The sequence below is a fragment of the Stegodyphus dumicola genome, chromosome 5 (genome assembly GCF_044657685.1).
Source record: "Stegodyphus dumicola isolate Sdum_Otavi_A_Nest chromosome 5, ASM4465768v1".
Lineage (NCBI taxonomy): Eukaryota > Metazoa > Arthropoda > Arachnida > Araneae > Eresidae > Stegodyphus > Stegodyphus dumicola.
Window position 1 is genome coordinate 79,807,486 of NC_140772.1, and position 13,508 is coordinate 79,820,993.

A 13,508-nucleotide genomic window follows, 5' to 3' on the forward strand; every position below is an offset into this window, starting at 1 on the left:
CTCATATAGACCAATAAATCTTCCGCTAAAATCAGAAGATTTTAGAAAGATTCCTAGCAAATCGTTTTAGATATCATCAAATAATCTTGAATTCGGATTTACACTAATAAAAGCACCATAAATGCAATCGATGAGGCACTAAAGCAGGTTGTTAATAATAAAATCTGTAGGCTTCCTACAGCATTAGTATGCTTAGACCTGAAAAAGGTTTTTGACTCTCTATAGTGGCCTGAGGTGTTGACTATACTCAAAGAAATTGAGTCTCTTAAGAGCATATTTGAAATATTTCAAAGCTATTTCTCCAGTTGGAGGATCATTATTATTTAAAATAATTGAGTTATGAAGAGTATATAAAATAGATGTCCATATTGCTCCTGCCTCCGTGCGGATTTGGAATCTCACATTTAACAAAATAATTCAATATCAATGGACTTCACATACGCAATGTATTGCATTTGCAGTTGATGAAGAGTTTATAATTAATGGATGTTCTAATTAAAGGAGTAATTTTGGAAAACAATATCAATTTAACTTCGTAAAAATTTAATGAGCTCCTTAAAACTCTGAGACTCACAATATCACAAGAATAATCATATGATATTATTTTTCATAAGCCATCCTAAAAAATAACAAAATTTAAAAAAATCTTACAAAGGATAATATAATTCAAATATTGTAATCTATCAAATATCTGCTAATTTTGATAGATAAAAAACTAAATTTAATGGAAAATCTTCAAGGAAATCAAAAAGAAAATTTTAATATTTCGAGTAAGCTAAAAAAATTAGAAGTCATTGGATGGTCACCAAATAAACAAATACTAAAATTAAACTATGATGCAGTAATTTGGGGCTCACCCAACGACATTAAAAAAAAGCAACTACAGTCTATACCCAAGCTTTTCTCATTAACTATTTCAAAGGATATCAAATATATTCTAATGCTCTACAGTACCGGGTAATGAATATTATTACATTATTCATAACCGCAGGTCAAGAATCTACAAACTTTTGTAATTAAATAATAACTGCCAATTCCTATTCTTCCCCAGCACAGCCGTTCTTATATTAGGCATCCTATTTCATTTATAAAATATGGTAAATTTCCAGATGTTTTCCAAAACATATACACTGACTCATCTGGTATATATAACTGAAGAAGATGTGAAGTTGAAATACACAACATCTAGAATCACAAATTTTAAATACTAACTTGTCAAAGAAAAAATCGTTTTTTAACCAGAAATTTATACGATTCTTCAAGTTATCAGCCAAAGCATAACCAAACATGTCTCGGATACCTGTATCTCTGCTGACTGCTTATCTGAAAAGCGTGCCGTTTTAATTTAAGCAATAAAACATCCCCTGTTCAAGAAATTCTAGATTAACCTTTCAAAGCCCAAGGCTAACATTTTACATAATATGGATTAACCAAAATAGCAGCCCTAGGATTATCTGCTACAAAAATTTATATTCCGTGGCCGGCTCACACCTAAAATTAATATTACCAATTGCTACTAAATGTTTGTAGCCACAACTATGGGATACCAGCGAGATAAGAAGAGCCATCTATCACCAAAAATAGACGCTTCTCTTCCATATACTGCAAAATAATGACAGGGTTCATACCTGGGCATGGTCCCTTTCCCATGTATTTCTATGCAAGGAATATATCATCTACAAATTCTTGAGTATGTAGAAAAAGGGACAAATCAGAACACTATATTTTTTCACATACGCTAAGAAATTCATTACATTTAAAACAATTTAACCTAGAGTAGGAATTTTCACCTTTTCTAAGATTCCGAATGGAAAGATAAACATACAAGAAACAAAATTACAAACATGATGGACTTCCTAGCTTGTAGCGACGAAATCTTTTGCAATACAAGTTAATTACTACGAATTATTTTGGAAGTTAATTATCATCACAATGCACCATCTGAAGATGTCAGGTTCACCTTAATCATCATTGCGCTATCTGAAGATATCAGGGTCCCCTGAAAGGCTTACCCACTTACGTATGGTAAATGTCTCTACAAGTTTTCTTACCTACCTAATTATGTCTAATATCTAACTAATTATATTAGAAATGCGATACTTGATCCGTGTTAGATGACTAGATGAATTCATAGATAAATGAATGACTAAATGAATTCATATATTACTGACCAAATGAATATAGATTGATAGATTCATTGATGGATTCATAGACAGATAGATAGATTCATAAATAGATATATATTTAGATTCATAGATAGATAGGTAAATTCATTAGATAGATAGATACATTCATAGAATTCGTGACTAAATGAATTCATAGATTTACAGAATTTCTTTAAAGTATTTCAATTATTTGTATGGGAAGAGTTTAATTAAAACAGGTCCTCTTAAAATAAAATTTTAAAATTTAAATTAAAATATTTATTAATTATTTACATCCAGTACATTCGTCCTTACCTAATTTCCTTTTATTATTTTGCATATTTTTCTAACATTGAATTTATTCCCTTTTATAAAAGATGATGACCTGTTAATTTTACTTAAGCGAAAGTTTATTTATGGTTAAACAAGCAATCTACGATACATTCACCCAGTGAAATTACTTTCATTGCTTCGGTACAAGATTCTTAAACTGTATTATCAGTAAATATTGGACTGGAATAAATTGAAATTCCAAAAGAAAAATGTCACATATAACTTTTAAGGTTGCTGTTCATGATTTCAAACTTACACATAAGACGCAAAAATTTACGCATTGCGATTTCCCTAGGCACTTGAAATGTCATATCCTGGAAAAAAATGTATTTATGGCGTAGCCTGCAGCAACTTCTCTCCTTCTCACTTCACCATTCCAAAAGGATGGAATCGTTATAACTTACCTCTACGTCGTCGTTAAACATTTCAACATTAATTCAACATCGAAGGTAGCGAAGAATCGAGCGCGACGTTTCCCAACCTATTTTCAAGATTTTATGCGCGAAATAGGCTCACAAGACGGTTTCCCTGAAAGGGAGACGTAAAGGTCGTTATGGCACTAACGCAGGCGATGGGTATATGCAAATTTCAGACTCCTGTTATACGAGTTTTGAGCACTCCGCTGAGGGTGTTAAAACGTTATTTATAGGTCATTTTTAAGTTCCTAGGCGTTGGATCTCCCATCTATAGTCCGTTGTGGAGGTATTTAGAGCCTTCCATTTCATAGCAAAAGACAGGTTTGAAACACTCGAGTATTTTTATGTTTTGCATTTTTATTTCGTTCAAAGAGAAATATTTCTACGAACTTTTAAGTTGCTCATGCCCAAAAGCCATTTATTGCTATTATTTCGCTCTTTTGAAAGATCGTCGGGTCAAATATTTGCTCAGAATGTGTAAGTAATGCATGTGAAAAACCTATTTTAAGTGAGAAATTCTAGCTAAATATTTCTTATTTCAAATGATAAATAAATAAAATATCAGATAGCTTTTAGGAGCTAAAAGTACTCACCATGCTTTTTAGCTACTAAATATTTCTACGTAAAAATTATAAATTTCATTATCATCTTTAATGCATGCGCGCACTCACATAACATTAAGTTTATAAAACAAACGTTTATGTTATATTTAGGTTTACGAAGCAAAAGTACTCTTGCTCATTAGTACTAACCACAGTTAGAACTACTACTAATGTAATAATGCTACTACTACTGCTAATGTAGGAGTATTCCTACAAATGTAGGAATATTACTAAAGTAGGAATATTATGGTGGAGGAGGACTAGTGATTAGTACTGACTACATTAGTAGTCGTTTGCTCTCTTTTGTTCAGTAGTCATTAGTAGTTTAATAGTATAAATTTGCTCAGAAATTCAGCAATGACTTCACTTAAATTGACTTATGCTGCGGTATTATATTTCAATTTCTCTAATAAATTTGATTTTAAATTACAACTTTCCTATTGCTAAATTCCATCAGGGACTCGCTCCTTCAACAACGATTATGCATATTTGATTGACAAGCAATTTAGTATAAAGTTACTTTGCGAATAGCCACTGCTTCGCTTTAAATCTAAAATCTCAATGCTTACTTGGTTGGTAATTTTAAATTTTCAGTATCTGTTAGTTGTCGAATCTCGACTTTGTAACTTTCTTTAAAAATATTTAGATATTCACTGCTAGTTCCAGGCACTGGTAACTTTGTTTTCTAATATTGTTTCAACCCTCACAAGTGTTGAAATAAAACCTCACAAAATAAAGTTGAATACGTGTATCTTCCTGCATTCAGGAGGGGATAATTTAGTTCCTAGTAAAACGTCATCCGCTCAGCCATATCTTTCTCAGAGGAATAATCGCTGTTGCAAAATAAATAGTACAATTAAGAAACGGATAATATGCTCCAACAAGTTCCAGTGCTAAACATCGTTAAAAGGGGTCAAAGCGAGTTATGTTTTGTTTTAGTTTGTAACATTTAATGTTTAATAGTTTTACTACATTAATTTAGACTTATGCATTGCTAATATCGATTTTTATTTATAAAACGTTTATGAAAATCAAAGAAAATTTTGAGTAAAAAAGTTATGCTTATGATGAAGAAAATTCGCTTTTATTTCACACTGTTGTTCTTTTTTATGACCATCGCAAATTTGGGAATGTTATAAGGTATTTCTCCCGCCTTCTTCGCTTGCCTTCATGGTGTGGTGGTCTGCACGCTGGCCACGTATTCCAGAGGTTCGCGGTTCGATTCCTGGCGAAGGCGTTGCAAATTTTTCATTTCTCCTACTTCCAAAAAATACCTAATGTCTCCACAATTTTTATTCAAATTCCTTAACACAACACTCTGAAAAATTGAACTAAAATAGTTTTATGTGCAGTTATGCTAAATGTTTACGTATTATGCGTTTTATGCTAAATTTGTTTTATGAGCAGTTCAATATTTCTGACTACCTATTTAGTTTTATGCGTAACAAATGTACTTGTCTGTAAAATAAAACTCAAATAAAACAAAAGAAAATCTGAAAACATTCAGATTTTACATTACGCTCGAGAGAAAAAAAATAAAAATATACTTTAAAAATATACAATAATTCTTTTTAACGTACATTGTTTTACCTTTTTACTTCCTTGTATAAATAAAAGGAAGTATTGTAATCACGAAAAGTTCATTCGAATTTCAGTGTTTAATTTCATTTGCAATAATAAAAAATTAAAAATTTCAGAAAGCAAATCCCATGTCATGTCTCAGCAGTATTAGGCTTGTCAATGCGGCACACATGGAAAATCAGTAATGCCAGTTTTGGGTGAAATGTTAACAATTTAATAAAACGATTAATGTAGAAATATTCATTATAAATTTTAGAAACAAATTTAGAAACAAATGAATTTACGTTCTAACACTCGTAGCACATATTTATACAGTTGCATTTTATAAAAATCCTCCAGTATCACAGATTTTCGGCCAGGTGGTAAAAAGTCCCAGAACATTGGTAGCTCGGTCCAAGAATCGAATCCAGCGAACGGGCTGGCTGCACGGGCGTTTTCGTAGTTTTCTCTGTATGCAACGTGTTAATACGAGCCAATTTTACTTAGAAAGTTCTCCACGAAGGCATCCCTCCCTTCCGTATAGTGTCTTAGAGCGAAACACGTAAATAATAATAATAATCATAATTTTTGAAATTTAGAGTGAAATCCCGCTGCATAAAGAACACAGTGTATAAATATAAGCATTATATTAAATACGAAATATTAGAAAAAGTACTTTCTAGTATTTAGAAGCATACTTTCATTAATAAATATTAGTGCTTCTCGAAATTTGTACACAGTAAGGAAAAAAAGGAAAAGGAAAATTTATGATCATGTCTCTCAATGTAAAAACGTAAAGCAACAGTTATTATCAAATAACAGGATAGATTTTGCAACATGAATGAAACCAGATTAAAATTTTATCACAAGTGCTCACTGGTTTCTATTCTAAGTAGTGAAATTAACTTTTATTTTGCATCATGTATGGAAAAAAAAGGGGGCTTTCGTTCTCCATTAAAATCCTCAGGCATAATCGTGTCAAAATCGATATATATATATATATATATATACATATTATGCTTATTTCATGCTTTTTACAAATGTCAGAAGATTCAAATTGAAATTATAATTTGGAGACAAAGATCTGGTATAACAATGCTTTCAACAGTTACCGTTGATGGAATATGATAAAAAAAGGGTAAAAAGGGGAAATGTTTCACCTTTTTTTTAACACCGTTCTTTATTTTTTTCCCCAGAATGTGAACTCTTTCTTCCCTAGACGACATTTGCTGGCTCTGGAGTTACTTTACCGTTAAATCTAAAGAAAAAAGAGAAACATTGCTTTAATATTTTTTGAAAGTAACTGGATCTTTTTGTCTTTCAGAAGAAAAAGAGTAAAATCTTTAAATTTAGATAAACTTATTCTTTCTTGTGAACTATTTTTTTATTATAGACGTGGTGTACTGATGCTTCCTTTAAAGAAAAAGTCCGTTTTGACTAAATGAATATTTTTTTTACATCTTCAGTAATACATAGATGGAGATGAGCTACGATTACACTTCTGTGTATATTGTCTTGAAGATTTTGTATGTGTGTCTCAAGACGTTTTTATGTATAGAGATTGCGGTTAAAATCATTAATTCTCTTTAGGTTTAATTTTTTTCAATGTCTAGGTATTAAGCAATATCTCTTTAGACGAGCACATAAGTCTTGAAACAAAGAACAATAGCTGAAACAGTTCATAAGTGAGCTTTCTGAAGAAACATTATAATAACCATTACGTTAATCGGAGCAAGAAATGCAAAACATTCACTTAATCCTTCCTGGGTTTCAAAGCAATAATCTCGAAGTGCTAACTGAACATGCTAATCACTCAGACCCCAGGAGTATGCACGGAAAGTTGCTATAATTGCGTAAATTCCTCAACTTAAAGGACGACTGGAAAAAGCGACAAAACCTAGTCAACTATACCCATATGTCATGAATTATCTTGCAGCACACTTTAATTCGGTCGCCACTATAGAGGCCTTTGGGATTTTCATAGTAAGAGATGTGAAAACTCACCTCCGTCTTCCCCCGAATTTGAACACTTAAACAAGTATGCAAAAAGTGTACTTGTACCAGACAGAACAAGAACATGTATCGGTTAAAAACACGAAATCCGTCATAAGTTTCATAATGAAATAATTTATTAATAAAAATTGTGAACTAAACGAACTTTAAGCATTAAAGAATGTAACTTTTTGTGAAGTTTAAAATATTGTTTTCCTTATATGCAGTTAATGGAAACTAGTTGCATTCTTAATTCATCATTTAAATTAAAAATCCTAGTGTAGGGAAATATCCTTTGTAGTTTGTTTGTACTTGTGCATTCTAGGCTTCATTTCCTCATAACACCCACGTTATTATTATGATGAACTTGAAGAATACAAATATATGCAAATAATTATTCCTCCTTGCGCCAGAGAAAAGCGTAACTTAAGGCAAAAAGAGAAAGGTGTGTTACATTCTTCTTCTTTAGAAACTACTAGACGCAGAATAATTTTGTTTGGTTTCTTTGCCTTTAATTCCTAGATTCTAAGTTACTGACTTTTTCTTCCATTTTCATTCCTCAAAGCCATGGATGCGAGCTGTGTTGGCCCACCTTATGGCCCACCTTGTGGAGGAATTTCATGCTTCGTGGCGCGCATTTTCCTCGAAAGAAAATATATTTCCGTATATATTGCCTGTGTACTTGAATTCCAGGAGGGCCTCAAGCTGTTTCTTTACTAGTAGTAAACTAAGTAACCTTCTAAAGAGATGACCCGATTCCGAGGGAAAAGCAGCAGTAAATACTTACTTGAAATCAAAATTTATAACATAGATATCTAGCAGAACTGACAAATATGTTCCTTGAAACTGCTACCATAAACAGCCTCCGGTTCATTCGATTTTTCTTTTCTCGATGCGGGTACTAGAGCATTCGAATTCGAAAGAAATATTTTTCAATTCAAATCTTCTACTGGAGAGCAAAGCAACGCCATGAACTTGGATTGGAAGTCACATAGAGCGAAATGATATCATTGCATTACTAATTTACATTCATGGAAACAATATCCCAGCACCAAGAAGAAATCAGAATAGAGAAATGAAATGTAGGCACAGCATTTGTCTAGGTAACATATTTATTTGATTAATATTCACAGGTTAAACTACTCAAGCCATTTCAAATGTGAAATTGTTCTATATTAATAACCACTGTAGTTGGCACGGTGTAGAATGCAAGCATGCAAACTTGCATGTAATGTGTAGTAGAGGTGCCTCATGTCATTTCGTGGGATGAACTTTCATAAATATTGCACGTAATCACTCAAATCAGTAGCGGTCCGTGTTAATTATGGATAAAGTTAGATTTATCGTCCAGTCATATGTCATGCATGGACGACTGAAGAGAGATTGGAGGATTTCAAATGCTAAGTAGATACTTTGTAGAGCAGTGGTTCCCAACCGCTGTTCCGCGGCACACCAGTGTGCCGTCTGAAGCACCGTGGTGTGCTGCCGGGTCTGGGTGTCACGGTGCTGTTCGCCCGCTATAACTCCTCCCGTCACTCCCCCCGCCAGTGTCATAGGTGGTCACGGCGCTGTGCCAACACCTCCTTATAGAAGGAAGCCGGGACACTGAAGCGAGGGGAAGCTCTGACGTCACAGGTAGTCGTCTCTGACTCACCTCGCTCTGACTCACCCGTAGTTGAGCCAAGAGCGACGAAGGTGGAGCGGTTATTTGCGTTAGCGACAGAGTTTTTATATTGTCTCGTTTTTTTTTTTTTTTTTATATATATTGTCTCGTGCTTTTATAATTTCATACGATGCCTCATAAATGTGCTGTAGCCACATGTCGTGGTAATTATAAAAACGGACCAAAAGTGGTTGTATTCAAGTTTCCAAATGAGACTGAACTCCGGATGAAATGGATAAGGAATCTACTAAGAAAAGATGGCTTTCAACCTACTAAACATACCAGAGTAAGTTCAATTTTACTGCATTTTTTATGTTTTGTATCTTTACATTTTTTATTACTTTTATTGATAGGTATGTGATGTTTATGCTTACGATATTAGATTTTGATCTGTGGGTAAGAAGTTTTATGTTTGAAAGATTTTAATCTTGCCTGTTTTAATCATTTCAAAAAAATATTTTCCTTCAAAGTTTTATGAATGAAATAAAGTTCCATATAACAGGAATAATTCTAAATTTAGTAGTTACCAATAATTTGTTAATGCTTTCTAGTATACTGTGCAGGCAGATTCTGTAGTTATTCCAAATTTATCATAATTTATATGACAAGGAACTACTAAGTAATCATAATAGGTTTCATTTTAAAATTTTTGTAATGATGTATGAAAGTTTGGTATGATGTATTCAAGGTAATTATTTGTATTTGGTAACCAGTGTTTGTTGTAAACAATTATCTCAAATATATAATTTTCTTTAAATGTAAATAAAGCTGTAATCATTATGATGAGCATTCCAGATTTTACAAATTACTTAAATTATACACGTAATTGAAATGATATTACTGGTTTTTAAATTCGTATTTATGTATCAAATTATTTATTTAAATCATAGGGCTTATTGACTTCTGTTACTAAATATTAACATGCATCTAACTTTTGTACTCACAACAAGTTGATTTTTGAATATTTTCTTTTATAGGTATGTGAATTACATTTTCGATCAGATGAAATAATACGAGAAATCGAAATGTATGATGAGAAATCAGCGAAGTTAATTAAAGCCCCAATTTCTAGGCCACGTTTGAAAAAAGGATGCATACCTTCTCAGTTCCCTGACCGCCCATCCTACATGTCATCAAATTCTGTATCGAGAATGTCACCAGAAAAGAAGAAAGCTCGTTTAGAAGAGAAATACCTGGAGAAAGCGATAGAAGAAAGTTTGAAAATGAAAGAACGGTATGATAATGAACGATCATTTGAAAGTTTAATTGAATTCAATAATTGCCTAGAACATCAGATTTTAGAAACATTTTGGACAACTGTACATACTGAAAATTCAACTATGTTACTTGATATTTTAAGTGACCCAGCTCCAGAAATTCAGAAATCGGTAGTAATAAATGAGGATTTAACAGTATGTGTTTATATTAAAAACATCGCTATAAAATCTATTGGTAAATTTGTTTTCCCTCTAAAAATTAGTAATGTAAATATGTTTCTAGAAGTACTAAAGGAAGTTAAAAGTCTGTCTCATAACTTACAAAATGAAGAATATATTAAGAATTCTATACAAATTGTGGATGATATGCTTTCAGAATTGAAAAGAGTGTTACCTGAAAAAGAAACTGAACTGAACTTCCTTTCAGAGCAAGTAAATAAACTAAATGTAAAGAAAGAGAAGTATCGATATACTCCAGATTTACTTATTTTTTGCAGTTTGTTAAACTCGATCTCACCGCATGCATACAAGTTTTTACGACATTCAGGTTACATTTCTATTCCCCATCCACGTACTATTCGTAGAATTTGTTCAATGTTTTCTCTTAATCCTATTACTGAGCAATTTAATGATGACTTTTTAGGATATGTTAAACAAAGATGCAAGGATTTAGAAGAAAATGATAAAACTGTAATTATTATGATGGATGAAGTGCATTTAAATTCATGTTTCGATTTTAAAGGAGGAAATTTGTGTGGCATGGCCTACAACTGTGAAAAAGCTGCTACAAGTGCTTATGTTTTTATGATACGTAGCTTATTATCACCTTCCAAGGATGTGGCACATATATTACCAGTTAAATCATTAAATGCTGAGGATCTGTATCAATATCTTAAGAAAATTATAATTGGTTTAGAAAATATAGGTTATAGAATTGTGGCAGTTGTCTCTGACAATAATTCAATAAATAAAAAAGCCATGTCATTATTTTGTATGCCTCCAAAAATTAGTATTGTGTATAAAAACCCTGCAGACTTATCTCGGCCACTATTTTTTGTTATTGACTCAGTGCACATCTTGAAGTGTGTCAGGAACAACTGGATAAATCAAAAAACTTCTGGGCAATGTTTATTTTATCCAAATTTTGAAAATTTTTCCAAGGTCGAAACAGCGGCATTTGCATGCATAAAAAGTCTCCATTCATTAGAGGCAGGCAGAATTGTAAAATATAGTTATGGTTTGACTCTGAAAACTCTGTATCCAACCAATTTGGAAAGACAAAATGTCAAGCTAGCATTACAAATATTTGACAGTCGTCTTGCAGAGGCAATAATGGTTATTGGTAAAGAAAATAGTATTTTAAATTACGAAACAACAGCTGAATTTATTGAAATTATATCTACATGGTGGTCAATAGTCAATGTCAAAAGTATCTTTAAAGGACACCATAAGATGAATGAGTATCAAAAGCCGTTAACTGTGCAAAATGATGATGTTAGATATATTTATTTAAATAAGTTACTTGAGTGGTTAGATCAGTGGAAACTTTTAGGCTGTTCTAGTGGTGGACTAACTAAGGAAACACATTTTGCATTAACACATACTAGCTATTCGTTGCTCGAAATGGCAAGGTATTGCATTGAGGAGCTAAAATTTACTTACTTTTTACCAGGAAAAGTTCAGACAGATCTCCTAGAGAATAGATTCGGAAAATATAGACAGCTGGCTGGTTCACAACATAATATTTCTATAAGGCAAGTATATGAAACTGAAGCAAAATTAAGATTACAAAGTCTTCTGCCAACTGTTATTAAATCATCAAAGTATGGAGGAATTCCTATTTATCTAAATTGTAAAAACCTGTGTATTGAATCTCTGGAGTAAGAAAATATTGGATGCACTTTCTCAGGAAGAATAACTATTACAAATGAAGATATACAAAATGTTCAAAATGACATACCAATTTTAATGTATATAGCTGGTTACTGTAGTTATAAAGTTGTGAAACTATTAAGCTGTGATATTTGTAAAGGCAATCTAACTATTGATAAAGAATTAATTGTAGAAAATGAAGGACAGTTTTGGATAAAAAGATTTGATAGAGGACTTCTATATCCTCATCCTGATGTACTAAATTCAGTAATATATAATTATGTTGTTATTCAAAAACTTGTATCTGAAGAATTTGAGAATGAATTTTTATTTTCTGCAAATCAGAGGGATATAGCATGTAACTTAACTCTAGACATACTGATAGAAAATGACATTTTTTTAAATCTAGATGATTGCCCTAAAGCTCATGAGTCACAGAAAGTGTTAAAGCAGATTCTTTGGTCATCAACGAACACATTTTTAAATAATTATTGCAAATTAAAGAATGATACACTAAACCAGAAAAGCATTGCAAAAGAGCGCAAATTGAAAACTTTAAAGCATAAATAAAAATATAATGGGTGTTTAGCAATTAAACATTTAAAAAATGTAGGTTTTAATTCAAATGATGCTGTATTTCATAGACTAGTAAGTTTAGTAACTTTAATGCATGTAACAAGACACAAAAAATTAATTGAGCAAAGCCTAGTGATGTTAGTTCAGATTTATTTCTGTTGAAAAAATATTTTCGCATCTAACAGTTACTGTTACACATTATTGTGAATTCCTTATTATTTTTTTTCTACTCATGTATGCTGTCTGTTTAACCTTGAGATCACTTGAAAAGTAATAGTAACGAAAAATTCATTTCTATGCATCTATGTAAATAAGTGTCTGGGTTGTATTTTAAGTGGTCCTTATTATTAATGTGGATATCAAATTAGTGTTAACATATGGTAAGATTCTTTATCATTATAATTGACTTGAAATATTGAAAAATTCATTTCCTTGCCCTTAATTTGTTGTGTAAAAAAGTGTCTGCGTTATGTTTTTATGTGGCCACTACTTTTATCATTTGGGTATAATTTTGGTGTTAACATGATAAAATACTTTATCAAAGTAACAGTTATATGTTTCAAAATGCTTACAAAATGTTATGTATATAATAACTGCCACTGTTATACTGGTAATGGGTCATTATACTTTTGTTGATATGGACAGATACTGACTGTTTTATATTTAGATGACTTGAAATATTGAAGAAGGCATGTCCTTTTTTTAATTTCTCATCGCGTAAAAAAGTATCTCGGTTTGTGTTTTAGTGCGGCCACTACTTTTATCATTTGGGTATAAGTTTGGTGTTGACATATGGTAAAATGCTTTCTCCTGATAAAAGTGATATGTTTCAGCATGGGTACAAAATGATATGTATATAATAACTGCCACTGTTATACTGGTAATGGGTCATTATACTTTTGTTGATATGGACAGATACTGACTGTTTTATATTTAGATGACTTGAAATATTGAAGAAGGCATGTCCTTTTTTTAATTTGTCATCGCGTAAAAAAGTATCTCGGTTTGTGTTTTAGTGCGGCCACTACTTTTATCATTTGGGTATAAGTTTGGTGTTGACATATGGTAAAATGCTTTCTCCTGATAAAAGTTATGTTTCAGCATGCTTACCGAATGATATGTATATAATAACT

The 13,508-nt window shown here is 31.8% G+C and overlaps 1 protein-coding gene across 1 annotated transcript; it reads left to right on the forward strand.

Moving 5' to 3' along the window:
* The first annotated feature begins 8,840 nt into the window (after nt 1-8,840).
* Nucleotides 8,841-12,936, forward strand: LOC146997146 (uncharacterized). The gene is made up of 4 exons (XM_085817819.1): nt 8,841-8,996; nt 9,688-9,912; nt 10,228-11,061; nt 11,302-12,936. Exons 1-4 carry the CDS (start codon nt 8,841-8,843, stop codon nt 11,809-11,811), a joined length of 1,725 nt encoding a protein of 574 aa, XP_085673945.1. The 3' UTR covers nt 11,812-12,936.
* The last annotated feature ends 572 nt before the right edge of the window (nt 12,937-13,508 follow it).